Source organism: Oncorhynchus clarkii, chromosome 29 (assembly GCF_045791955.1).
Source record: "Oncorhynchus clarkii lewisi isolate Uvic-CL-2024 chromosome 29, UVic_Ocla_1.0, whole genome shotgun sequence".
Taxonomy (NCBI): Eukaryota; Metazoa; Chordata; class Actinopteri; order Salmoniformes; family Salmonidae; genus Oncorhynchus; species Oncorhynchus clarkii.
The window spans coordinates 19345955-19373617 of record NC_092175.1 but is presented as its reverse complement, the minus strand read 5'-3'; the positions used below and the strand labels follow the sequence as shown (position 1 = coordinate 19373617).

At 42.6% G+C, this 27663-nt stretch overlaps 3 protein-coding genes across 5 annotated transcripts in view; 2 read left to right on the top strand and 1 right to left on the bottom strand.

Annotated features, from left to right (window-relative positions):
- Window positions 1-13906, top strand: part of LOC139388551 (taperin-like) — a 29489-nt gene extending 15583 nt beyond the window's left edge. The window contains exons 2-4 of the mRNA XM_071135280.1: window positions 9681-9879; window positions 10860-10984; window positions 11152-13906. Of these exons, the coding sequence (XP_070991381.1) occupies window positions 9681-9879; window positions 10860-10984; window positions 11152-11214 (387 nt within the window). The 3' untranslated portion in view covers window positions 11215-13906. The remainder of the gene's footprint in view (window positions 1-9680; window positions 9880-10859; window positions 10985-11151) is intronic.
- A 392-nt stretch (window positions 13907-14298) lies between these two features.
- Window positions 14299-18019, bottom strand: LOC139388564 (microtubule nucleation factor SSNA1-like). 2 transcript variants are annotated; one of them, XM_071135299.1, is made up of 3 exons: window positions 17208-18019; window positions 16871-17070; window positions 14299-16377 (listed from the first exon to the last, which is right to left on the bottom strand). In XM_071135299.1, exons 1-3 carry the CDS (start codon window positions 17248-17250, stop codon window positions 16285-16287), a joined length of 336 nt encoding a protein of 111 aa, XP_070991400.1. In that variant the 5' UTR covers window positions 17251-18019; the 3' UTR covers window positions 14299-16284. The 2 variants fall into 2 exon arrangements, with proteins under 2 accessions (XP_070991400.1, XP_070991399.1); XM_071135298.1 differs by lacking the exon at window positions 17208-18019 and having other exon boundaries at window positions 16871-17134.
- Window positions 18020-18332: 313 nt separating this feature from the next.
- Window positions 18333-27579, top strand: LOC139388552 (anaphase-promoting complex subunit 2-like). 2 transcript variants are annotated; one of them, XM_071135282.1, is made up of 15 exons: window positions 18333-21227; window positions 21485-21743; window positions 21858-22170; window positions 22304-22436; window positions 22684-22894; window positions 23070-23189; window positions 23350-23467; window positions 23667-23845; window positions 24004-24145; window positions 24360-24435; window positions 24850-25053; window positions 25180-25312; window positions 25440-25681; window positions 25802-26063; window positions 26778-27579. In XM_071135282.1, the coding sequence occupies exons 1-14, from the start codon at window positions 21150-21152 to the stop codon at window positions 26012-26014; spliced, it is 2421 nt and encodes an 806-aa protein (XP_070991383.1). In that variant the 5' UTR covers window positions 18333-21149; the 3' UTR covers window positions 26015-26063; window positions 26778-27579. The 2 variants fall into 2 exon arrangements, with proteins under 2 accessions (XP_070991383.1, XP_070991382.1); XM_071135281.1 differs by having other exon boundaries at window positions 20637-21227; window positions 25802-26044; window positions 26778-26890.
- The last annotated feature ends 84 nt before the right edge of the window (window positions 27580-27663 follow it).

The window sequence follows — 27663 nt, the reverse complement described above, 5'->3', positions numbered from 1 at the left end:
TGGCGGTTATGATATCGTTTAGTACCTTGAGCGTGGCTGAGGTGCACCCGTGACCGGCTCGGAAACCAGATTGCACAGCGGAGAAGGTACGGTGGGATTCGAGATGGTCAGTGACCTGTTTGATCAACTCTCTGATCAACTCTCTATGCGAAGGAAATGTGTTGCTCTGCATGAAGCAAATGGTGGTCTCACTTTTAAGGACTTGTTTTCTGATCCACGCCTTTTTTTAAGGTATCTGTTTTAGAGGTCAACCAATTTTAATTAGGGCCGATTTCAAGTTTTCATAACAATTGGAAATCTGTATATTTGGACACCGATTTTTGCCAATTTTTTATTTTTAGATATATATTTTTTTTACACCTTTATTTAATCTTTATTTAACTAGGCAAGTCAGTCAAGAACACATTCTTATTTTTAATGATGGCCTAGGAACGGTGGGTTAACTGCCTTGTGAAGGGGCAGAACGACAGATTTTCACCTTGTCAGCTCGGGGGATCCAATCTTGCAACCTTACAGTTAACTAGTCCAACGCAATAACGACCTGCCTCTCTCTCGTTGCACTCCACAAGGAGACTGCCTGTTACGCGAATGCAGTAAGCCAAGGTAAGTTGCTAGCTAGCATTAAACTTATCTTATGAAAAACAATCAATCATAATCACTAGTTAACTACACATGGTTGATGATATTACTAGATATTATCTAGCGTGTAGTGTGTTGCATATCTGACTGAGTATACAAGTATCTAAGTATCTGACTGAGCGGTGGTAGGCAGAAGCAGGCGCGTAAACATTACTTTCGTGCGTTTTGCCAGCAGCTCTTCGTTGTGCGTCAAGCATTGCGCTGTTTATGACTTTAAGCCTATCAACTCCCGAGATGAGGCTGGTGTAACCGAAGTGAAATGGCTGGCTAGTTAGCGCACGCTAATAGCGTTTCAAACGTCACTCGGTCTGAGCCTGTGGTTGTTTCCCTTGCTCTGCATGGGTAACGCTGCTTCGAGAGTGGCTGTTGTCGCTGTGTTCCTGGTTCGAGCCCAGGGAGGAGCGAGGAGAGGGACGGAAACTTTACTGTTACACTGGCAATAGTAAAGTGCCTATAAGAACATCCAATAGTCAAAGGTTAATGAAATACAAATGGTATAGAGGGAAATAGTCCTATGATTCCTATAATAACTACAACCTTAAACTTCTTAACTGGGAATATTGAAGACTCATGTTAAAAGGAACCACCAGCTTTCATATGTTCTCATGTTCTGAGCAAAGAACTGAAACGTCAGCTTTCTTACATAGCACATGTTGCACTTTTACTTTCTTCTCCAACACTTTGTTTTTGCATTATTTAAACCAAATTGAACATGTTTCATTATTTATTTGAGGCTAAATTGATTTTATTGATGTATTATATTAAGTTAAAATAAGTTTTCATTCAGTATTGTTGTAATTGTCATTATTACAAATTATAAAATAAAAAATTGTCCAATTAATCGGTGTCGGCTTTTTTGGTCCTCCAAGTATCGGTATCGGCGTTGAAAAATCATAATCGGTCGACCTCTAATCTGTATTCCCGCTTGTGTGAAATCTATAGATTAGGGCCTAATGACTTTATTTCAATTGAACGATTATTTATATAGATTTTAACTCCGTAAAATCATGGCCATTTTTGCAGAAAGTGTTCACACCCCTTGACAAAAAAAAAAAAACGAAGTGGGATGAAAATGGATTTAATTGTCTATTTTTCCAACTATACCTTGTCCACTGAGTAACATTCACTGTCTTCGTGGTAACAGACTCCAGTGTACATTACCTGTGAAAAGTTTTAGAACACCTGCTCATTCAAGGGTTTTTCTTTTTACAATTTTCTACATGGTAGAATAATAGTGAAGACATTTAACACTATGAAATAACACATGGAATCATCTAGTAACCAAAAAGTGTTAAACAAATCAAAATACATTGTATATTTGAGTTTCTTCTAATAGCCACCCTTTGCCTTGACAGCTTTGCACACTCAGCTTCACCTGGAATGCTTTTCCAAAAGTCTTGATGGAGTTCCCATATATGCTGAGCTCTTGTTGGCTGCTTTTCTTTCACTCTGCGATCCAACTCATCTCAATTTGGTTGAGGTTGGGGGTGATTGTGGAGGCCAGGTCATCTGATGCAACACTCCATCACTTTCCTTCTTGGTAGAATAGCCCATATACCACCTAGAGGTGTGTTGGGTCATTGTCTTGTTGAAAAACAAATGTTAGTCCCAATTAGCCCAAACCAGATGGGACGGCGTATCGAATGCAGAATGCTGCGGAAGCCGTGCTGGTTAAGTGTGCCTTGAATTCTAAATAAATCACAGATGGTGTGGGGATGATTTTCTGGTGACACTATAACACCTCTTCCTCCATGCTTTATGATGGGAATTACACGTGGAGGTCATCCGTTCACCCACACCACGTCTCACAAAGACACGGCGGTTGGAACCAAAAATCTACAATTTGGACTCATCCGACAAAAGAACAGATTTCCACCGGTCTAATGTGCGTTGCTCGTATTTTTTGACCCAAGCAACTCTCTTCTTTATTATTAATGTCCTTTACTAGTGTTATTTTTTTCCCCCAGCAATTTGACCATGAAAGCCTGATTTCACACAGTCTCCTCTGAACAGTTGATGTTGAGATGTGTCTGTTACTTGAACTCTGTGAAGCATTTATTTGGGCTGCAATTTCTGAGGCTTGTAACTCTCTAATGAACTTATCCTCTGCAGCAGAGGTAACTCTGGGTATTCGTTTCCTGTGGCGGTCCTCATGAGAGACAGTCATCATAGTGCTTGATGGTTTTTGCGACTGCACTTGAAGAAATGTTCAAAGTTCTTGACATTTTCCGGATTGAGTGACCTTAATGTCTTAAAGTAATGATGGACTGTTGTTTCTCTTTCCTTATTCGAGCTGTTCTTGTCATAATATGGACTTGGTCTTTTACCAAATAGGGCTATCTTGTCACAACACAACTGATTGGCAAAAATGCCATAAGAAGGAAAGAAATTCCACAAATTGACTTAAGAAGGTACACCTGTTAATTTAAATGCATTCCAGATGACCTCATGAAGCTGGTTGAGAGAATGCCAAGAGTGTTGCAAAGCTATCATCAAGGCAAAGGGGGGCTATTTGAAAAATCTCAAATATACTTGATTTAACACTTTTTTTTTGTTGGTAACTACATGATTCCATATGTGTTATTTCATAGTTTTGATGTTTTCACTATTATTCTACAGTGTAGAAAATAGTAAAAATAAAGAAAAACCCTTGAATGAGTAGGTGTGTTAGAACATTTGGCCTTGTGTTTTAGGTTATTGTCCTGCTGAAATGTGAATTTGTTTGTTGGAAAGCAGACTGAACCTGACTGAAACTTTTATTACTTTTATTTGTATCCTAAAGAAACTCACCAGTCCTTGCTGATGACAAGCATACCCATAACATGATGCAGCCCCACCATGCTTGATAATATGAAACTGGTACTCCGTGATGTGTTGTGCTGGATTTCCCCCAAACATAACGGTTTCTATACAAGACAAAAAGTAAATTTCTTTGCCACATTTTTTGCAGTTTTACTTTAGTGCCTTGTTGCAAACATGAGCCATTTTTTTAATACGTTTTATTCTTCTTTTTCCTTCCTTTTAACTCTGTCAATTAAGCTCGTATTGTGGACTAACAGCAATGTTGTTCATCCACCCTCAGTTTTCTCCTATCACAGCCATTAAACTCTGTTTTGAAGTCATCATTGGCCTCATGGTGAAATTCCAGAGTGGTTTCCTTCCTCAACAGCAACTGAGTTAGGAAGGATGCCTGTATCTTTGTTGTGACTGGGTGTATTCATACAGCATCCAAAATGTAGTTAATAACTTCACAATGCTCAAAGGGATATTCAATGTATGTTTTTTTATTTTTTTTACCCTTCTACAAATAGGTGCCCTTTGTGAGACATTGGAAAACCTCCCTGTTCTTTGTGGTTGAATCTGTTTGAAATGCACTGCTCGACTGAGGGACCTTACAGATAATTATGTATGTGTGGGGTACAGAGACGAGGTAGTTATTCGAAAATCATGTTACTCACTATTAGGGAGTCCATGCGAGTTGTTAAGCACATCTTTACTCCTGAACTTATTTAGGCTTGCCATAAAATGGGTTGAATACTTATTGACTCAAGACATTTCAGGTTTTATTTTGAAAACATTGCTAAAAACATAATTCCACTTTGACATTATGGGGTATTGTGTGTAGACCAGTGGCACAAATCTCAATTTAATGAATTTTAAATCTAGGCTGAAACAACAACAATGTGGAAAGTCGAGGAGTGGGAATACTTTCTGAAGGCACTGTGTACACATTCTTACTCCAGTCTTATATTCACCTTAGCTTTGACATTGTAATTAAGTAGTGGATGATTCATCTTGAGACTCATATTTCTGCATTTCATTCCTCTTAATTGGGGCTGGGCACAGTAGCTCACTTTTGTCATTCGTTTGACATCTCTCACCCGTACACTCACTCTTTCTTCGACTGTATCTAAGAGACAACTCACACTGCGGCAAACAAACACTTTGTAATATCTTCCCTCCCTCTCTCTGTCTGACTCACTTCAGCTTCATAACACTGTAATCCCTCTATGATAGCCTGGAGAGAGACACCTTTATTCTCTGCCCAACAGGTGTACGCACACAAAAATGGTCGGACCGACCGACCGAGACGCACAGCTACAAAGGGCAAACTGTGGAGGAGTGACTCACACTCTTGAGTAGGGTTGTCACGATACCAGTATCGCAATCCTACGATACCTGATTTTCCTTAGAAAAAAGGAAAACACAAAGCAGACTAAACTCTTTTGGTCCTTTAAAAAACATACTTTATGTAAAATATTGTGCGCTATAGCTTGGAAAAGAAACTGGATTCTGGGTGACAACATAAAGCTGCGTGTTTCCAACATTAGGACTGTTTTCCTCACAAATGCCCACCGTCCAGTCTTCAGTCAGCTGTTCGTTCCACAATAATTTTTTTTTAAATAACCATTTGAACTTGTTATGTTGGTTATTTTATTTTCATCACTGTCTTCATCAGAAATGGTTATTTACATGATTTCTACAGTAATTCTACCAGCCCTAAGATTTTCTAATGCTTGTTTGAGTTCAGAAACAAATGATTCCTGCTGCTATTTTATACTCTGTTTAGTAGAGATGGTTTTCCTTTTTGAGTCTTGTTCAAAATTGGAATTGAAATGAACATTTTTAGGTGGGTGATTTAGTAGAGTAACTCCAATCCATGCTCAATCTCCTCTTTCCTTATGTGACAATGTATGTGCGTGGCTGCCTGGGTCCTCGAGTGTAGTAGGATTCTAATTGCAACTGCCTGGCAGGAGATTAGCTTTAATCAGGCATCTGGTCAGTCTGTCCCACACCTCAATGAGAGGCATTAACAAGGCAATCCCTCCCTCCCCTCTCCTATCACAACACACACCCACACAAACCCTGTACTTACTGCTGCTGTAGCTCCTTCCCAACATCCACAGCAGCGCTCCCCTCCAATCTGCTGCCAGACTGGAGGAACTCGACCAGACTCTACCCTCGCTTGTGTGTGTTGCTGTGCGTCTGTCAGTGGGCAACATGTCTCTCTCTACCCTCAACCAAACTAGGACAGAGCATGTTTGGGTGGCCTGTAAAACTTAAATTCTGTCTCGATTCCCATCTCGCCTATTTGCCAAGGCACATTCATACAGACAACCCACGCTCTCCCTCTGTTGCTTTTTCTCTCCCTCTCTTGCTTTGTTACTCCTTCTCTCGCTTGTTCTCGTTTTCTCCCGCACAAAGATTTGCAAACAAAGAAACATGATATTCAACACACCACAATTATACACTCACTACTGTCTTGAGGGAAAAGAATCACGAACAACCAACACCAAACATACTCAAATTGGCCATTTCTCTTCCGCTGAGTCATTTCTTGATCATTGTCCCATTATTGGAGAGCGAGAGTGCTCAAACAATCCGGTTCTGTGGTCTCCGTCCTGCTGAAGTGTGCATTGGTGAATTGGAAGAGTCTGGGGCCTGAATCAGCCCTCTGTTGGCCTGTTTCAGTGCCCAGAGAGGAGGAGGGCAATCGCTTCTGCTTCAATAATACAGGCCTTCATAGCCACGGGTGGGCAGAGCGAGAGAGAGGGGGGGCAGCCTTGAAGTCTCAGCCCAGATCTACACAGAGAGGAAGCTAACCCAGCGGCTAGTCTGATTTTATTGATACACTCCTCTGGCATGGAGACTCCTAAAGCAGGACATTAATCTCACCAAAATGCTTTGGTGAGATTAAGTTGAGCAGGAACCTTGGAGGGTTTTAGACAGAGCTGATGGTGTTTTGGGGGCTAGAGATCCAGTGATATGGTTTTAGACTCCAAAGGAATGGATTTATGTGCCCCGAAATAATAGTATTTGTGCACCTCATTTGGTCGTTGTCACTGATAGGCCACGGCTGTCATTTTGGATCAGCCATGGCCATTTGAGGCCAAACACACAGCAACTGTATGATAGGATCACAGAATTAAAAAAGTGTTTTTGGCTTGGACGATATACTTTAATGCTGGGGTATTTTGAAATACCCATGTTATCGTTTTCAATACAGTTTTGGTTGGGGCCTTCCTAAAGCTCAGGGGCCCTTGCCTCACTGGAGTACAGGAACAAATAGTGCCCCTTGTGTGCACTGACCTTTTAATTTTTTTAAATGATTATTCAAAAACATAATCCTCTGCCATCATCAATGTGAAAAATATTGTGATATATTTCGGCCTTGTCGCCCAGCCCTATAAAACCCCAGTTTCGAATCGCAGTACATATAGCATTGTGAGAATAGCAATACATATCATGTCTGCACCTAAGTATCGTGAGGGCCCTGGCAATTCCCAGCCTTATTTTCTAGGTATATATCTACAGTATTCCTAACAATACATTTTACAAATCTTTCTCTTCTTAGTCATACACTGACACATCCAGAAGAGTGTACTGACAACTACATCGAGTCACTATCAGTCAATACTTTTTAAAAAATGTCCATTCTTTAACATTTACCTTTAAAAATGACTGTTTTACCCGACCTCTGCCAAGGTGTCTCTGTTAATGTATTTTTTGGGTAGTAAAAAAATATGGATTCCAACTCTCACTGACCACTCTATAACAATCAGGACAAGTATAGTTATAGATTGTCTATTAATGCAGCTGCCACTGTATTGAAGCTATTGGACACTGTTTATCGTAGCTTTATTACGGGCGATAGGTTCAGTATACACCACAGCATTCTGTACCAGAAAGAAGGCTGGCCCTACCTTGAAGTCTCGTAGATCAATGCATTGTACTCTTTTTGTTTATACAGCCGTCTTGCATAAACCTGCCATACCTTACTTCGTTATTAATCTACAGACGTACGAGCTACCAGACCCGGTCTCGGGGATGGCTAACTCTTCGATCTCTATTGAGTTAGATACATCTGCTTTTAGTTTTAGTTTTTTTCACCTTACTTGTGGAATAATCACAAACTCTGATTTGGTGCCACTAAGGCAATTCAGATGGCTCATTGAGGACCTTTTTTCCTTTACTGAGGAATGTATTTAGTTTTCTATGATTTTGAATCTGTTTTGCCTTTCTTAATGTAAAACAGTGCTTTTTCGTATCTGTAAAAGAGACCTTTTCAGCACGCCTCTGTCAAAGTACCGGTTAAATACCATTAAGTATGGAGTGGTAGTGCACGTTTTGAAGTCACTCGTTTTTTATAAAGAACTAAGGATATCAGCACCCAAAGAAAAGTTCTGCAGTTACACATGACAAGCGTAGGTACAAGGTACGTATTAAATAAGTACAAATGTTCAAAGTATCCACTGATAGTGACTCGATGTAGGTGGTGGTACGCTTTTCTGGACGTGTCACAACTTAACTCTGCTAGCTAGCCCTTTCCTGACGCTGCACAATTGATCAAATTCACATCAATATCCATATCGCACGCAATATTTTGAAACTCATCTCAGCAGCATGTCCATTTTTCTAGTATATTTTCTTCTCCAAGCCCCACCCACTCAAGCAGCGCAGTTACTACTCCTCGCTGTTAGTCACTATAGCATGTTGTTCTGTTAGGTCAACTGATTGTTCCAACAAGACAATGCCGCATTCCACTTCGCTTGTTAAGACAAGTCATTCTATTTCTGTGATTTCCAACAGTTCACCCAAGTGTTTTGATCGATTATTGCACGTCAAATCGCAATGTTTTGCCCATATTCTGCAGCCCTAGCCTTTCCCTTCACTCAAAGCACGTGTTTTAATGATTAGCTGAATGCACCACAAGTAAATATTTTTAAAGCACTTCCCAAATTAGCGATGACCTCTAAGGCAATAAGAATCAAATGATTTTCATGATTTTCATCAAATGACAAGTTTGAGAAAGCATTGAGTTATTTGAATGGGATGAGGTAGAGCCTATTCTCAATTTGATTCAACCAAATTATAATATTGATCAAAAGGAAGCCATTTTACAACAGTTTAATCCATCTTGTAAATTCTGTCAGTAGGAGGAGAAAAGTTTAAATCTTTTGTGGTTGCATTGACGCAATGCTTAGCCCGTGTACATTTTAGATTTCCCTGTCTGGCCCCTATATCCATAAGTCTAGCAGGCCAGACTGGAGCTGGGGTAGGGGCTAGGGAAGGGTAAGGGCTGGGCTATGTGATGGAGATTAGGGGTGATTTAGAGCAGTGCCTACTGAAGGGGATGGGGGAGAGGGGTACATCAGATCCTCAGCACTGATATCAGCTGACTCCTGGGAGACACAGCAGTACACTGTGTGCACTGTCTGCATTGTACTCTTAATTGTCACAACTTATTGGACGTTGAAGTTGAACATTCTTTAGAACTTCTTTAAGCCTTAAGACCATTGTTTGCTGTTGTGAAGTTGACAGTCGTGTTCCGCAACATATCGCAACAGTCTCACCCCACAGTGGCATGTTTGTAGAACGCTGGAGTGTTGCCAAATGGAGATTTTTTTTACGAGCTCTCCAGCCGTCAATCACAATGCCAGCAGCCCCTGCAAGGCTGCCACCTGCCCTGTGCTATGGTACTAGAGACAGAAACTGGGAAATTAAACTCACAGGTCAAGAACAGATTATCATAAATGACATGTGCCTTTTAAGGTAATCCCAATCAATAAAGATATTGTGCTTGGGTTCAGTTTGGTTCATGTACACATGCATACATATAATGCTGGTGTAGAAATGCATCCAATCAAAGTAGGCCAGCCTGATTTTAATGATTAGTAATAAGGAAACAAAATGCTTTATTGTTTTGTGGTCATAAAATGATTCTGTCATCATAGGCGGGTAAAGTTAAGTATGCACAATAAACCGGTGGCACTGTCATTACTGAACTAATGCTTCTTGTGGCAAGCTATGGGAAATCCCAAGCATCGAGTTAGCCTAATGATATCAGGCTTTGTACATTAAACTGAAGCAGACATTTTCCCTCTGCTGCACTTACTATTAAAAGTGCTGAAATGACCTGATATATTCAATGCATAGCACTAAATCCTAAAGAGAACAACAGTCCTAGCATTTAACCACAGTCTTTTATGTTTTGAATGTTTAAACACTGAGTCACTTCTCCTCCGTTCCCCCTCTTTCAGCTGAATATCTCGTTCAATGAGTCGAGCATCCAAAGCACCTATGAGTACCCCTCCGAGAGCAGCGTATGGGACAGCGAAGAGGAGGATGAGGAGGACGTGAAGGGAGGAGAAGAGGAAGATAAGCCCAGCATGGTGGGCCGTATCCACCTCCCTCGTCCAAGCTTCACCAGTTCCCCATCTCACACCAGCAACAGCACTGGTGAGAGAACTAGAGGGAATGGGGGAGGGGGAAAGGAAAGCAGGAAATGGATAGGATGAGAGAGGGGATGGAATCGGAGGAGTGAGAAGGATAAATGGTTCGAGGAAAATGAATCGAACAGACTAAGTGAAACATATTCTCATGGTAAGGAGGGTAAGATAAGGAAAGGGAGAGAAATTAATTCTGTCCAATTTATTAGTAATCTGGAAGTGGCTGAATGGTGCTGAACTGCTCATGGTTATGTAGCATGGGAGACACCTACTGGTCAGAGTTAGCTTTACATCCAAACACATAGGAACTCTGCTTTTATTTGTTATTTCATTTTTATTGAACCTTTATTTGCCTAGTCAAGTCAGTTAAGAACAAATTCTTATTTACAATAACGGCCTACCCCGGCCAAACCCTAACGACACTAGCCAATTGGGATTCCCGATCACGGCAGGGTAGCCTAGTGGTTAGAGCGTTGGACTAGTAACAGGAAGGTTGCAAGTTCAAACCCCCGAGCTGACACGGTACAAATCTGTCGTTCTGCCCCTGAACAGGCAGTTAACCCACTGTTCCTAGGCCGTCATTGAAAATAAGAATTTGTTCTTAACTGACTTGCCTAGTTAAATAAAGGTAAAATAAAAAATGATATAGCCTAGAATTGAACCAGGGTCTGTAGTGACACCTCTAGCACAGAGATGCAGTGCCTTAGACCGCTGTGCCACTCAGGAGCAGTCAATTCAGCAGGCAAGAGCAATCTTTTAGTGAGATGTAACTGAACAAGTTTATCTGCTCTCCCATAAAATTGATCAACAGTAAACAGTAGCCATGCAGTATGTCTCTACATTAGTTATTCATTACACAGCTTATTGCCAATCTTTAACTAACCCGTACATGAGCTCATGCTTATGTTCTTGCAAGAATTCATGCAGAATATGTATTCCCATTGTGCTACAGATTTACATTGGGCTTTGCCCCGTTTCCTATGTCTTCAGATCTGTCCAGTTACATTCCCAGGCACACTGTGGATTTTAACACCTGGCAGGAACATAAGCTTGATGACCCTGTTTACCAGGGGGGCTCCAATTCCCAGCACGCACAGATGTCAGAGGAAGTTATGGTGAGGCTTCTTTTTAAAGTATATGAACTGACGCATTCATTCATCAACCTTAACTTGTACAGGGATACTTGTACACTATAAGATTTACCTACCAGCACATGATTTACAAAGGTAGCTAAATGTTTTCCCACCCGTTCCCTGCTCTTCATTCCCTATCTATCTCTTAGCTCACCCCAGCAGATAGCTCCTCTCTGTCAGACTTCAACAGTGAACCTGCGCTGTACTTCTGATTTGCCTGGACCAAACAGGACTGACCACTGCCCTCCAGAACCAGCAGCCGGAACCACAACCCCCACCTGGGACCAGTGAGACTTAACAGAACTGGACATCAAATCGCACTTCAAAGCACTCCTCTTTTTCAAGTTTAGTTTGACACCGACATCAACCAACCAACCAACCAATCAACCACCACAGATTCAAGCAGCTGGACTGTCCTCACCTTACCTGTACAGTTGATCTGTCTTTCCTCTCGACCTCCGCCTACTTTCATTGACTGCCATTGAGCAGTGAAGTCTGAACCAGATCTGACAGACTATTTGATTGTCAAAATAAATCTTGTTTTCAAGATAAACATGCATTATAATGCGGTTTCCCAGGCTTACGGTCCCCAGAAGAAGCCAATCTGTCTGCCTCAATGTCTCTATAAGGCTGTGTTTTACGGGCAGCCCAATCCTTCTTTCTTTTCTCCATTTAATTAGTCTTTTGAACAATCACAGATCTTTTTCAGAGCTGATCTGATTGGTTGAAAGACCAATTTTAGTGAAAAAAAAGATCAGAATTGGGCAGCCTGTTTAAACGCAGCCTTTGTGTCTCCCATCAATAATGTCATAATATACATAATGTGTTTTATGGTCTCCATGTGTCCTTCTGAAGGGGATGTATGTAGTGGTGGAGATCACCTTGTAAAGGTAAGTGACCAAATTCCTTCAAAACAAGGAAGCCATCAGTGCCCGTCCTTATCATGGTGAAGAAGAGACTCGGCGTTATCGTGTCCTGGAGTCCCAGGACGTAGGCCGAGGACTCCACATTCCGTAGGGGATGGCAGACAAATAAAATAAAAAAACTGAAGACTGAAATAGTGAAAGGGTGCCACAAGCCTAGTTTATTGTTGTTTTGTACCTGCATGTTCTGATTTCTATTGACTTGGTTCCTCGTACTGTATGCTTTTAGTTTTGTATGTTTCCTTACAACAATGCTGTGTTGGAGACTTCAGGAGCAAGCAAACTTCAACACTTCCCCCTTTTAAGATTATGCAAAGCTCTGTAGACCTACTCAATTTAATGTTTTATCATCAAAGATCTGTAGACCTACTCAATTTAATGTTTTATCATCAAAGATCTGCGATGTACTGCTTAAAAGATTGCCTTGGCAGGAAATTTTATACTATGAATATCTTCTGAGAGAAGCTTCATGTCAAGAAGCATAGAGTATAAATGCCTTGGTGTTAGACTCACTGTCTACAATGTTATTAGAACAATTTCCCCTTTTCAGTGTTAATGTTTGAACACCAAGTGTGAAAGATAAAAATGTCCAACATAAACCACGAATAGCAAATATTGAGAGAACCCATTCGCCAGCACGTTGGTTTGTGAAAGCTTGAGTTATCCTCTTAATGTTGAAGTTTGCATGCCAGAGACTCGTTCGTGTATAGTATATGGATCAAATAGCTGGTATAGAAGGGAAGGGTGCGTCCTCATGGCCGTGTGTGTTTCCTTCACATTGACCATTGAATATCTTTTGACCTTTACAGCCTGACCTCATAAACCTTCACGTTCCATAGAGCGTGAGCTGGTCCATTTTAGTAATGAAGACGACATTAATTATGAAACTAATGATTGTGTGTATATCTAAGACCTGTGGTGAAAGATTAAGAAGTAAAAAGCTATTTTTATTTTAAGGTTGCTCCTATGTCTTCGAAATAATTTTTCTTAAAATGCCAATTGACTCAAGTGTTCCACCTATTGCTGTGGTGGCCACCACTCGCATAATTTCCCAATGTTCTCCTTTGGCCAGTATTGATGTCGTTTCTATAATCTACAATGATGTTTTCATACGAATAATTTATTACTTGCATCTCTTAGGGCTTTTTATTTCTTCATATCTTCAATCAAAAGAACGGGTTTAGATTGAACAGACACAAAAGCACTGCGCTATTGGGAGGCTACATTTTTCTGTATACTGTATCATGATTAGACAGACTTGGATTATGTTTTATGTCAAGATTGTATTTCCATTTGCACTGTCATTGTATTAGCTTTGTTTTGCACCTCAGAAGAAATACAGTGAAGGTGCTCATCAATCCATATATGTATCATCTCATCAGATAGAAATAGGTGAATATGAAGAATGCACTGCCCAATAATGCCATGATCTCTTAAAATCTTTGCCACAACCTTGAAACGTTATTGGAAGACCAGAGAATGATCCCTGGTTAGTGTCTACTGTTAGTCCTTCGATCTATCTCACACAGCATACAGAGCACGCATGCCATTCATCTGTGCTAACTGCTGTCTTTGAGGACCAACTCCCTAAGGAGGCCGACAGATTTTCCTGGGAATCATGCGCTTCTAATGTTGGCTTTCATCAAAGCGGAGGCCCAAAAGCCAAGGCTGTATCATTGGATGTTCCAGTGGTCATACTGTATGTGACACAAGCAAGACTGAGATGGCTATTATCGTGTTGAAGACTGATTCACTTGAAAGATTGATATTGTCCTGTCTGGTCCTGTTGAGAAGAAACAGTACTTGTCTGTCATACTGTAGCTAGAAGCCCCATCTCATCTTGTTTTTCTCTTCCTCTGTCTAAATCTCCAGGATCAAAGAGATGTGCTTACTGTAAAATGTGTACTTGTTAACGCTTTGGGCAAAAAAAAGATGTCAGAACTGTACAAATAAAAGCTCAATAAATAGATGAAGCCTTGAAGGACAGTGTGAATAGTCTGTTATCGTGTTTCTGATCTCCCAATTGCGAAACGTTACCCTGCCAAAACTCATAAATGCATTGTTAAACCTGACCGAATAAACAGAACATCAACAAAGCGGACAGAAAGCTTCAGAAATCTCAGAGAATAGCTTTTATTTGTTGTGAAGGAGATTTACTAGTAGAAAGAATAGAGCAGCGTGCTTCCACCTAAACCGGCATTGTGCTATATTTACCTGTAATTACATATCAAAGTGTCAGACAGCATCTCACCGGGAGTGTGTGTGTGTTTGTCTCGTGTGCCGCTGTTGAAAGACACTAGCACTCAAGAAAAACAACCCAAGGAATGACTTCTGGGCGTGTCCCATACACTGCAATAGGCAAATGAGACCGGATTCTTCACAGATCAACTTTATTAAAATGATTCAATTGGTATAAAATAAGTATGCCAGTGAACAGCAGTATTAGACAAAGTCAAAACATTTTACATAAATATACTGTATATACAAATATTAGGAACACCTTCCTAATATTTAGTTGAACTTCCCCCATTTTTCCCCCCAGAACAGCCTCATTTCGACGGGGCATGGACTCTACAAGGTGTCAAGCGTTCCACAGAGATGCTGGTCAATGTTGACTCAAGTGCTTCCCACAGTTATGTGAAGTTGGCTGGATGTCCTTTGGGGGGGTGGACCAGTCTTGATACACACGGGAAACTGTTGAGTGTGATAAACTCAGCAGTGTTGCAGTTCTTGACCAAACCAGTGAGCCTGGCACCTACTACCATACCCCGTTCAAAGGCACTTAAATCTTTTGTGTTGCAAATTAATCCTCTGAATGGCACACATACACAACCCGTGTCATAAATGTCTCAAGGCTTAAAGATCCTTCTTTAACCTGTCTCTTCCGCCTCATCTAGAGTGATTGTAGTGGATTTAACAAGTAACATTAATAAGGGATCATAGCTTTCAACTGGATTCACCTGGTCAGCATATGTCATGGAAAGAGCAGGTGTTCTAAATGTTTTGTATACTCAGTGTATATTATACTGAACAAAAATATAAACGCAACATGTAAAATGTTGGTCCCATGTTTCATGAGTTGAAATAAAAGATCCCAGATATGTTCCATACGCACAAAAAGCTTATTTCTCTCAAATGTTGTGCACAAATTTGTTTACTAATCCATCCACCTGACAGGTGTGGCATATCAAGAAGATGATTAAACAGCATTGCAAAGGTGCAACTTGTGCTGGGGACAATAAAAGGGCCCTCCAAAATATGCAGTTTTGTTAAACAACAGCACAGATGTCTCAGGTTTTAAGGGAGCAATTGGCATGCTGCTTGCAGGAATGCCAGCCAGGGCTGTTGCCATATAATTTCTGCACAAACTGTCAGAAACCCGCACAGGGAAGCTCATCTGTGTGCTAGTCAGCCTCACCAGGGTCTTGGCCTGACTGCAGTTCGGCATTGTAAACGACTTCAGTGGGCAAATGCTCACCTTCGATGGCAACTGGCACGCTGGAGAAGGGTGCTCTTCACGGAGGAATCCCGGTTTCAACTGTACCGGGCAGATGGCAGACAGTGTGTATGGCGTTGTGTGTGCGCGAGCGGTTTGCTGATGTCAACGTTGTGAATAGAGTGATCCATGGTGGCGGTGGGGTTATGGTATGGGCAGGTATAAGCTACTGACAACAAACATAATTGCATTTCATTGTTGGCAATTTGAATGCACAGAGAAACCGTGGCGAGATCCTGAGGCCCATTGTCGTGCTACTCATCCACCGCCATGTTTCAGCATGATAATGTACAGCCCCATGTCACAAGGATCTGTACACAATTCCTGGAAGCTGAAAATATCCCACTTCTTCTATGGCCTGCATAGCTACCAGACATGTCACCCATTGAGCTTGTTTGGGATGCTCTGGATCGACGTGTACAACATTGTGTTCCAGTTCCCGCCAATATCGCAGTTCCCGCAACTTCACACAGCCATTGAAGAGGAATGTGACAACATTCCACAGGCCACAATCACCAGCCTGATCAACTCTATGCGAAGGAGATGTGTCACGCTGCATGAAGCAAATGGAGGTCACACCAGATACTGACTGGTATTCTGATCCACACCCCTACCTTTTAAAAGAAAAGTTATCTGTGACCAACAGATGCATATCTGTATTCCCAGTCCATAGATTAGGGCCTAATTTATTTATTTAAATTGACTGATTTCCTTATATGAACTGTAACTCAGTAAAATCTTTGAAATGGTCGCATGTTGCATTTATATTTTTGTTCAGAGTACAAACAGTGCACAGTTACAAGGGTGAGGGGAAATGCTGGTGCCTGGGTGAGAGGTTAGGTTTAGGGGCAGTAGTCTGGATGTCAGTGGTCTTTCCTTCCGGGTTCAGTGGCTTTGCCGAGATTTCCTGCTTCCTTCTTTATTACACTCAGCAGTGTTTGACAGCTCTCCAGAATCTTAGAGAGAGTAAGACATGAATCAACATAAGATTCATTGCATTTACTGTATGAAATACCATACACTGAGTCAAGTGGGATCGGGATACAGCTAGACAACCACTTAATCAGACTATCTGCTGTGCAACAATTTGATTTGAAGAGTCTGACTCTGAGCACTCAGTGGTTTTTAATTAACAACACTTACGGGCGTTTGTTTGCTCTGCTATTATGCTCTTAGTAACACCAAGGGAGTTGGATATTAAGATAACACGTGGGATGTTTGCTGTCTGGAATTGCTGCAAATAATTCCATCCAGTGTTCTTTGAGAAAAGAAGACATGGAGAATGTTATCTTACCCAGTACATTTACAGGTCCTTTTGCAGTCAAATTGTACTGTACTGTAAAGCTCACATAATATGCTTTCATGGTTTTGTGAGACTCAAATAACACTGAAAAACATACTTTTTTTTCTCATGAAAAATAGAAACCCTAAACCCTGGCTGGTCCTGACCTTCATAAAGGCACCTTCGGTCTCGCCGATGGTGTGGTCAAAGTCAGCGCGGACGGAGTGTCGTCGGGCCAGGCTCTCGTTGACGCGGCGTAGTTTCTCGGTGAGGACATGGATGTCGTGCTGCAGACGACCCTTCTCCTCCTCCTCCTGCTGGATCTGACGATTCAGCTCATCCCTCTTAGAACACAGCTTCTCGATACCTGAGGTAAAATAAATAACACTGGCTGTTAAGAGGTGGAATGTGGAAACAACCAAGATACTCATGGAAACAACTTCTTGGTTTTTACAGTGTTTGAGCTGTAGCCTAGATCAATTATTTATAATTATGAAGGCTTACCATCAAATATAGCCTGGGCCTGCATTCCGAGTCCGAACATCATGAAAATTGTAGAAAATCTGGGTATTTCAAAGAGAAAACAACCTAGAGACCTATAGCCTATCCTCCTAAATACGTGTCAGACTTGTTGTGCACAATGTAAAAGGGAGGCGGATGTCTAAGCTGAGGTCCCACTCACTCAGCAGGCCATTCCTACTGAATCAGCCCATTCCAGCCTATGATGGATGAAGGACGTGTGTGTGACAGAGAGTCAATCATACATTAACTGAATCCCACTGCTAGAGGTCACGTCTAATTCAAACCACAGCTACCGACTAAAGATCTCCTTCCCGGTTTAAGAGAGGCTCTATTCGCACCAACACTCCATCTAACCAGCTCCATAACACTAGCCTATATTTTCAAAGCCATTCATTACGATTCATAACAACTGCTGACATGAAATATAGCAAAACTGTAAATAACTGGGATTGAGAATCAAGGGTACAATTGATCTCACAGACAATGTAATTGAAAAATAACGAAGATCACTTGGGCTAAACTTGACAGGAGACATGTCTGCATGGTTAGATAATTTATCCTGGTTAATTTATCCAGTCATGTCAGACAGTTACATCTAATGGGCTTCTGATACATGGACTCTGATTGAAACAGTTACTCAGAGTTGGAAGCATTTAAATTATACATAAGCAGAATGCCTTGTCTTGATTTTAACCCCAAGTGTCAGGGGTTTTATGGCAGTGCTACAGCAAGGTGAAATATAGTCTGTGGATATTTCCCAAGGGTCTGCTGTAGCATAGAAGGGCTGCAGTGTATCTGCAGTCCACACACACACACAATAGCATACTACTTGGATGATACCAGCATTCTTGAGTTATAGGGAGAACATCCCTGGTTATCCCTACTGCCTCTGATCTGGCGGACTCTGATATCTGATATCTTAGTGTTGGAGCGTGCCCCTTTGCTATTCATAAATAAAAAATTTAATTAGGCTGTCTGGTTTGCTTCATATAATCATTTTTAAAACGATTTATACTTTGATGCTTTTACTTTTGATACTCAAGTATATTTGAAAACAAATACTTTTAGACTTTTTCACAAGTAATATTTTACTGGGTTACTTTTACTTGAGACATTTTCTATTAAGGTATCTTTACTTTTACTCAAGTATGACGCTTAAGTCTTTTTTCCACCACTGGTTCGTGTAATGCAATAAAATAATAATGGACTTCTGAAACCGTAACTAGCAAGATGTCAGACCCCACGAATCGGCGTATGCGACCGTGAGTTAAAGTATGTTGATAACAACGGTCGGCCATCTTGGAGGCTGTCTCTGGGTCTTATTTATTACCTTTATTTAACTAGGCGAGTCAGTTAAGAACAAATTCTTATTTACAATGACGTCCTACCATAAGGCCTCCTTCAGGGACCGGGGCTGAGATTAAAAATATTGGACAAAACACACCACAGCACTACAGAGACCGAAGACATGGTAGCAGCACAAAACATGGTACAAACCTTATTAGGCACAGACAACAGCAAAAAGGTAGAGACAACAATACATCACGCGAAGCAGCCACAACTGTCAGTGTCCATGATTGAGTCTTTGAATGAAGAGACATGACTGAATGGAAATAAAACTGTCCAGTTTGAGTGGTTGTTGCAGCTCGTTCCAGTCACTAGCTGCAGCGAATTGAAAAGAGGAACGATCCAGGGATGTGTGTGCTTTGGGGATTATAGCTCAATTGGTTGCAAAATCCCACTGATTTCAAATCAAATTGTTGTTACATCGGTCGAATACAACCTTACAGTGAAATAATGCTTACTTACAAGCCCATAATGCCGTTTTAAGAAAATACCTTTAAAAAAATAAGAGACAAACAGATAAAGATCAGCAGTAAAATAACAATAGCGGTGCTATATACAAGGGGTACCGGTGTCGAGGTAATTGAGGTAATATGTACATGTAAATAGTTATTAATGTGACTATGCATAGATGAGTAGCATCAGCGTATAATAGGGGGCATGCATATAGTCTGGGTAGCCATTTTATTAGATGTTCAGGAGTCTTGTGGCTAGAAGCCTCTTGGACCAAGACTTGGCGCTCCGGTACCGCTTGCCGTGCGGTAGCAGAGAGAACAGTCTATGACTAGACTGGCTGGAGTCTCTGATCATTTTTAGGGCCTTCCTCTGACAGCAATTTCAACGTGGTTCCGGTTTTTTCTTCGATTTCAAGCTGCTTTCAAACGACCTCTACTGGACACCGTACTTCAATGTAGTTAGTATTTCTTCATCCAGGGTTTGTTACCTGAACAGTTGCTCAGCAGGTAGAGTTGGGATCTTGGGGACGAGACTAGGTATATTTTGAGAATCGTTTTGTGACACCACCCTTTCAGCACATTGTTTAAACAATTCGCTTTGAGTCAAGTATACGATTATGTTTAAAGCATCCGAAATAGTGGCATATATTCCGTTTTTGACAGCAAAAGAGGGAAGCATGATGGAAGGGGCGAACCTTCAATGGCAATTGATAATGGGGCGATTTACTTAATATTGTGGAAAAATATATATAAACTATATATACAAAAGTATGTGGACACCCTTTTCAAATTAGTGAATTCGACTATTTCATCCATACCTGTTGTGTACAACTGTATAAAATCGAGCACACAGCCATGCAATCTCCATAGACAAACATTGGCAGTAGAATGGCCTTACTGAAGAACTCAGTGACTTTCAACGTGTCACCGTCATAGGATGCCACCTTTCCAACAAGTCAGTTTGTCAAATTTAACCATCTGGTAGTCTGATGGACAAATGCATAGTACAACTGTAAAGTTTGGTGGATGAACTAGGCCCCTTAATTCCAGTGAAGGGAAATCTTTACCCTCCACCATACAATGGCATTCTAGATGATTCTGTGCTTCCAATTTTGTTCCAACAGTTTGGGGAAGGCTCTTTCCCGTTTCAACTTGACAATGCCCCCCTGCACAAAGCGAGGTCCATAAAGAAATGGCTTGTCGAGATTGGTGTGGAAGAACTTGACTCGCCTGCACAGAGCCCTGACTTCGACCCCATCAAACACCTTTGGGATTAATTGGAACTGGACTGCGATCCAGGCCTAATCGCCCGACCTCACTAATGCTCATGGCTGAATGGAAGCAAGTTCCAACATCTAGTGGAAAGCCTCCCTAGAAGAGTGGAGGCTGTTGTCGCAGCAAAGGGAGGGACCAACTCCAAATTAATACCTATGATTTTGAAATTAGATATTCGACGAGTAGGTGTCCACATACACTACATTACCAAAAGTATCTCAACATCAAACGATGCTTTTCATTACTGACTAGCAGATGTCACTAAAAAAAGCTCAGAGTAATTAGCCATTTTCTGCACAATTTGGTGAAATGCAGCGTTGACATGCTATTCCGAACGAGGAAACTCGGACATTTCTGACTCGCTAATTGGATAAACGCGCACGTGTATAAGTACAACCAATTAGCAAGTCGGACGTTTACTATTTCGGACTAGCACGCGAATGCTTCGGTTTCTCATCACTAGTTTGAAGCCAATAGTGCTACAGTTAACTCTCTCTCGCGCTAGGTTTAACTAGTTGACAAATAGGCTATTATTTGCAAAGACTGAGGCAGTCGAAATAAAATCCTTTTCGTCACCCACGTAGCTTCAAAATCCCTCCAACGAACAAACTGGCACGTACACTTCCGCCACACTTTTATAAGTTCCGCAACCACACATACGTCAGTATTATGCGCCACAGGCTTGCGCGAGAGCGCAATAACTTCAGAGACATATTAGTATTAGAGACATGTTAGTATTATGAGCCATATTAGGTACACCTTAATATGGATGAGTGATATAACACAGACGATAATTGTGACAATACACAATCGAATGGTTCTCGCTGAGTAATTTGGTCCAACCGTGGTGATGATGGACTCCGCTGAGAGGTTATTCTCAGTACCACAGGGGCTACCTTCTGCTTGGGACACTGTAACTGCAGCTCTGGTGAGTAGATGGACCTAACTTGCCTACGCAAGGGACCTTGTGTTGTTGACACAGGTTGCCTTCCTTTTATGTGAGAATGAAATTAGATCAATTGCGCTACTGTGGTTGATTGCTGGACATGTAGCTAGCTAACACATTCACATGACATTAGGAATTACATAGCTAGTTAAGACCAATGTTGATCTATCTATCAATGTACCTACAAACCATGGTCCGTGTCTGTTTATAAGAACATGACCAATTTCCTCTGTCTGTAGGTGTCTCCAGTGTCCAATGACGACACAATGTCTGATGGGTCTCTCTGTGAGGGGCTTAGCCTGTTGTGCTCAAATGGTCTGGGTCAGTTTCTGGAGGGATGGCTCCTGGAGACTCTGCAGGTGCGTTTGACCACTGCAGTGGCCCCTGAGTTTTGGGCTGGACTGAAGCAGCCAGAGAATGAACTTGGGGAGAAGGATAGGACCAGGATCCTACTCATTGCCTTCCGTACCCTTTTGGACAGACTGGAACCTTTCCTAGGTGGGTTCAAACATTCAGGTTACAGTTGACTACACCCTTAATTAATACTGGAATTTTGACTGAACAGAATGCTGTCAAATGCGTAAAATAATTGCCCTCTGTCCCTTTTCACAGGAGGGTTGGAGAGGCTGGGTACCTGGCAGGATGAGGGCCGGGGTGGTCTGTGTGGCCCTGGGGCCAGGGGTCTCCGGGAGAGGGCCTTTTCCGTCATCAGGGCCATTCTACTGTTCTCCCCCTCGGCTGTGCTCCAGATGAGAATACTGGAGTTCTACAGCAGGACCTTCTCTGTGCACATGAGCCAGAAGGGGGAGGCTGAGGAAGGGGTCAGGGGGCCTGATGGGGGTGTCTGTCTGGGCTGCACTGTCCCCACTCAGCAGTGCTGGTGTCAGGAGGCCCTGGAGCAGCTGCAAGAGCTCAGCCACATACTGTGAGTGAATAGAGGCGTGGCCATGTCACTGTATGCTCTATACGTTGTGCTAGAACAACCATTGTCTACATCTGTGCCAGCCGTGTTTGTAGTGTCTCTGCAGCTGTCTTTACCCACTTTTCCCACCCTCCAGGTCCAGGTTGCAGCTATTGGAGCGGGTTAGTTCAGAGGCAGTGACGTCCATCTTACACAAACTGATTGAGCAGCGGATGGAGCAGCACTGCAGGGGGGAGTACGAGAGCTCTTTCCTCTTCAGCTTTCAGGAGGTACAGTATACTAGAGAGCCTGTCTATGGGAGGACCACTTAACATAATAATGTGACATGACCTATCAACAAGTTATTCTTTTCTAGCTTGCATTATTTAACAGAATAGGTTGCTGACCAAACATGATTTGTCTATGAAACAATTTACTACACCAAGTCCAAATCTCAGAAATGTGATCATTTATCTGTTTTACACTTACTTATAAACACTTTCTCAAGTCCCTCTGTTGTTCTCTCTCTCTCTCCAGTGGCTAGAGCTGGTGTTAGGCTGGTTGAGCAGGGTGTTTGCCAGTGAAGAGGGTGGACTGGGTACGGTGCCCAATAGCACAGGCAGCAGGGCTGGGGAGGTGGGCCAGCCAGCCAACGCCGTGCTGCAGCGCTGGAGGTGTCACATGCACCAGTTCTTCTGCAGGATCTATGTCAACATGAGGATCGAGGAGCTCTTCAGCATCATTAGAGGTGAGGGGTTAGGGAACAGAGAGAGGAGATAGGGTGATGGTTTATGAAACAGAGAGTAAGAACATAAAGCTGTCACCTGTGGGTGTCGATGGCATAGGGAAGAGATTTGATAAGGGGGAAAGAAGGTAGAAAGTGTTATGTCATTTCTTCTGCCCTCACATTCTGTCCCTGTCAGATTTCCCTGAGTCAAAGCCTGCCATTGAGGACCTCAAATTCTGTCTAGAGAGAACCAATCAGAGGCAGCAGCTCCTCACCTCCCTTAAGACAGCCTTTGAGACCCGTCTGCTTCACCCAGGTCAGTGAACCAATGATGGGTTAGGAACAGTGATTGGTGTTTGGCTCTTTTTGATGTGAAGACTAAGTTTTGTTTGCAAATACAGGGTTGCAGAAGAAGCTGGAGTGATAAGACTTGTGTTAGTTAATCCCTTCTCATCAACATTCTTCTCCGCTTCTAGGAGTCCATACCTCTGACATCATCACTGTATACATCTCAGCCATAAAGGCCCTACGGGAGCTGGACCCATCTATGGTCATCCTGCAGGTTGCCTGCCAACCAATCCGCAAGTACCTCAGGTGGGTGCATGTGTATTATCGTAATCTCTATTTAGTTATCTATTATTTTATTCCCTCATGAGTATTTATGTACAAAGCAAACCTTTATTGGCAGGCAAAATGTTAGAGAAGATTGTTCTTTACTTACTGATTTGACTCCCATAGCATATTGTGTTGTTGTTGATGTGACATTGATGTGACGTCTGTGGTTTGTTGCCAGGACGCGGGAGGACACGGTACGTCAGATAGTGGCCAGCCTTACTGGGGATGCGGAGGGCTGCAGTGACCTGGCCAATGAGCTGTCCCGTGCCGACCCTGTGACCCTGGAGACCCAGGACAGTGAGGACGAGGGCAGCGACCCAGAGGAATGGACCCCAGACCCTAAGGATGCTGTCACAGGTCAGTACCCTCAGTGGACCCACAAAGTTCATCACACTAGACTAGACAAACTGTGTCCGTTGCTTTTTCCTGTTTCTGCTGTATTGAACTAGACATGTTTCACCTCTCCGTCACGTCTCTTTTACTAAATGCACTCATCTTTCTTTCTCACCCTTTAGACAAGACGGGCTCCAAGCGGCGTTCGTCTGACATCATCAGTCTGCTGGTCAGCATATACGGCAGTAAAGAGATCTTCATAGATGAGTACAGAACTGTCCTGGCAGACAGACTTCTCCACCAGTTCAACTACAATACCGCCAGGTACACAACACTAATTTACAGTAGCTAGTACCAGCATCTGTATCTCAGCACTATACAGTACATTACTCAACTTTTTGCAGTCACTCTTAATATTTTGTGCATATTGGTGTTGGTATTTCTGTGTGGACATTTTGGTTAAATTAAATCAATATATATAATATATATATATTTATTTTTATTTTTATAGTAATTAACTTTTCTCATGTGCCTCCAGGGAGATACGTAACGTGGAGTTACTCAAGCTGCGATTCGGAGAGTCCCACATGCACTACTGTGAGGTGATGCTGAAGGTAAAGCAGGGCGTGACTTTGAAATCTTGAGTTACCATTTATGTTAGAATGTGCTATGACAACATGATTCTCAAAGTGACTTCCTAGTATCTTTGAAAATGTATAGTCCTTTCACCTACCAGTGTTTTTCATAGAATAAGGCATGGAGACACAAGTTAACGAACCAAGACAAAGAACAGAGACCATTGAAACACTTTAGGACAAAGCCTCTCTCTCTCTTTCTCTCTCTTTCTCTCTTTCTCTCTCTCTCTCTCTTTCTCTCTCTTTCTCTCTCTTTCTCTCTCTCTCTTTCTCTCTCTCTCTTTCTCTCTCTCTTTCTCTCTCTCTTCCTCTCTCTTTCTCTCTCTCTCTATTTCTTTCTCTTTCTTTCTTTCTCTCCCTTTCTCTCTTCTCTCTCTGTTCTCTCTCTCTCAGGACGTGGCTGACTCACGGAGGATCAACACCAACATCCGTGAAGAGGAGTCCAGTCTAGGTGAGGAGGAGCAGCCCCCCATGGCCCTGACTGCCATGATCCTGTCCTCTGAGTTCTGGCCCACACTGAAGGAGGAGAAGATGGAGCTCCCGCTCCTGGCCTCCCAGGCCATGGAGGCCTACACACACCGCTATGAGAAACTCAAGGTACCTGATGATGAAGATGTAGCATAGGTGCCAGTCTGTGTCTGTTTTACTCAAGTCCTTATAAACAGAAAATAGGGAAATTGTATTTTGATATCAAATAATTCCATAATTCAAATGGTTTCCCAGGCGATGAGGACACTGAGCTGGAAGCCTCATCTGGGCTCAGTGACACTAGATGTGGAGCTGGAGGACAGGACTCTTACTAACCTGACTGTGTCCCCCATCCACGCTGCCATCATCATGCACTTCCAGGACAAAAGTCAGAACTCTGGCCGTCACAGGCTGCCTTTTGTGCAACTTATCATTGTATACAGACATTGTATGAGTAACTACGGTTAACTTTTGCCATCTCTATCTGTCTCTCTCTCTATCTCTCTCTCCTGAAGGCTCGTGGACTCTGGAGGAGCTGAGTGGGGTCCTGGGGGTGCCACAGGAGGTAGCGAGAAGGAAGCTGGCTCTGTGGCAGCAGCAGGGGGTCCTGAAGGAGGAGGCTGGGGGACACTACTCTATCCTGGAGACCGGCTCGTCCCGGGAGAAACCTGAGAGAGGGGAGATGCTGATCGACAGCGACGAGGAGGGAGACTCCAATACCACCACCCATTCAGAACAGAGGGAAGAGAAACTACAGGTATGCAGGCAGACACACACGCACATTGGAGGCATGTAATTAAAATATAAATACACATTTCCTGTCAAATACAAATCAAGCTAGCCCTAACAGCACAGGTTCTCTCTCCTCTTTGTGCAGTTGTTCTGGGCCTACATCCAGGCTATGCTGACCAACCTGGAGACCATGACCCTGGAGCGCATCCACTCCATGCTCCGGATGTTCGTTGCCACGGGACCCGTTGTCACAGAGATGGACGTGAATGAGCTGCAGGCCTTCCTGCAGAGGAAAGTGCGAGACCATCAGCTCATCGTGTCCGCAGGTGTCTACAGACTGCCAAAGTCCACCAACTGATGGGGAGAGGAGATGAGGAGGAGGAAAGAGGTAGAACTGAAAAACGGAGGTATCTGATTTGTTTTCTAAATGTATATGATGCAGCATTGCAGTCAGAGGCTACAGTTTCCAAGATTAACCTGTTCAGGAAAAGGTTTGGAAGGCAACTGAAAGTGCCAAGCATTGTGCTGATTACGATGTCTTACAATACAAATGGCTATAATGAGCATGAACCAATTATTCTCTCTTTATTGTTGATCATCCAGGTTGCTTGACTTTGTTTCGGACTGCTTGTCATGACTTTTGGGGACATATTGAATTGACATGTGTTTGGACTTTGTCATTTGGGGTTCCCTTATGATAACATTACAATTGCCTGAGCTAATAAAACATTGATTATTACTCAACTCACTTGAGTGGATTGAGTCACTGATGTGATCTTTCTGTCTGGGTTGGCGCCCCCCCTTGGGATGTGCTGTGGCGGAGATCTTTGTGGGCTATACTCGGCCTTGTCTCAGGATGGTAGGTTGGTGGTTGAAGATATCCCTCTAGTGGGTGGGGTTATATCCTTCCTGTTTGGCCCTGTCCGGGGGTATCATCGGATGAGGCCACAGTGTCTCCTGACCCCTCCTGTCTCAGCCTCCAGTATTTATGCTGCAGTAGTTTGTGTCGGGGTTCTAAGGTTAGTTTGTTATATCTGGAGTACTTCTCCTGTCTTATCCGGTGTCCTGTGTGAATTTAAGTATGCTCTCTCTAATTCTCTCTTTCTTTCTCTCTCTCGGAGGACCTGAGCCCTAGGACCATGCCTCAGGACTACCTGGCATGATGACTCCTTGCTGTCCCCAGTCCACCTGGCCGTGCTGCTGCTCCAGTTTCAACTGTTCTGCCTGTAGCTATATGCTAACTGTCCCAGACCTGCTGTTTTCAACTCTCTAGAGAGAGCAGGAGCGGTAGAGATACTCTTAATGATTGGCTATGAAAAGCCAACTGACATTTACTCCTGAGGTGCTGACTTGCTGCACCCTCGACAACTACTGTGATTATTATTATTTGACCATGCTGGTCATTTATGAACATTTGAACATCTTGGCCATGTTCTGTTATAATCTCCACCCGGCACAGCTAGAAGAGGACTGGCCACCCCTCATAGCCTGGTTCCTCTCTAGGTTTCTTCCTAGGTTTTGGCCTTTCTAGGGAGTTTTTCCTAGCCACCGTGCTTCTACACCTGCATTGCTTGCTGTTTGGGGTTTTAGGCTGGGTTTCTGTACAGCACTTTGAGATATCAGCTGATGTAAGAAGGGCTATATAAATACATTTGATTTGATGTAGTAGAGCTTGCTGAAATGAAGTCCTGTGAGGAACTCCTGACCTCTAGTGGATCATTGTGGAATCTTAGATTTGTGTATATCAAATTCGGCATCGGAGTTTGTCATGTGTACTACTTGCTTGGATTTTGGTTTATTCAACTCTCATGGATTTCAACACAACTGCTAAATTGTCTTTCAGATTATTGTCCAAGCCAGTTTATATTTAACTGATTATCTGTTTTCCTGGTCCTAGAGACCCACATGGTGTGCAGGTTTTTGTTCCAGCCCCCAGTACTCACACCTGATTCAATGGTAGTTGAATCCGTTCTGTTAGTGCTGTGGCTGAACAAAAGCTTGCACACC

Excerpts from the sequence above, each read along its gene's own strand:
- LOC139388564 (XM_071135298.1), bottom strand. The coding sequence starts at position 17,134 with ATGAGTATCTTGGTTGTTTCCACATTCCACCTCTTAACAGCCAGTGTT. Across the intron at positions 16,378-16,870 it reads CCGAAGGTGCCTTTATGAAG|ATTCTGGAGAGCTGTCAAAC; the intron begins GTCAGGACCAGC and ends ACTCTCTCTAAG.
- LOC139388552 (XM_071135282.1), top strand. The coding sequence starts at position 21,150 with ATGATGGACTCCGCTGAGAGGTTATTCTCAGTACCACAGGGGCTACCT. Across the intron at positions 21,228-21,484 it reads ACACTGTAACTGCAGCTCTG|GTGTCTCCAGTGTCCAATGA; the intron begins GTGAGTAGATGG and ends CTCTGTCTGTAG. Across the intron at positions 23,846-24,003 it reads CCCTAAGGATGCTGTCACAG|ACAAGACGGGCTCCAAGCGG; the intron begins GTCAGTACCCTC and ends CTCACCCTTTAG.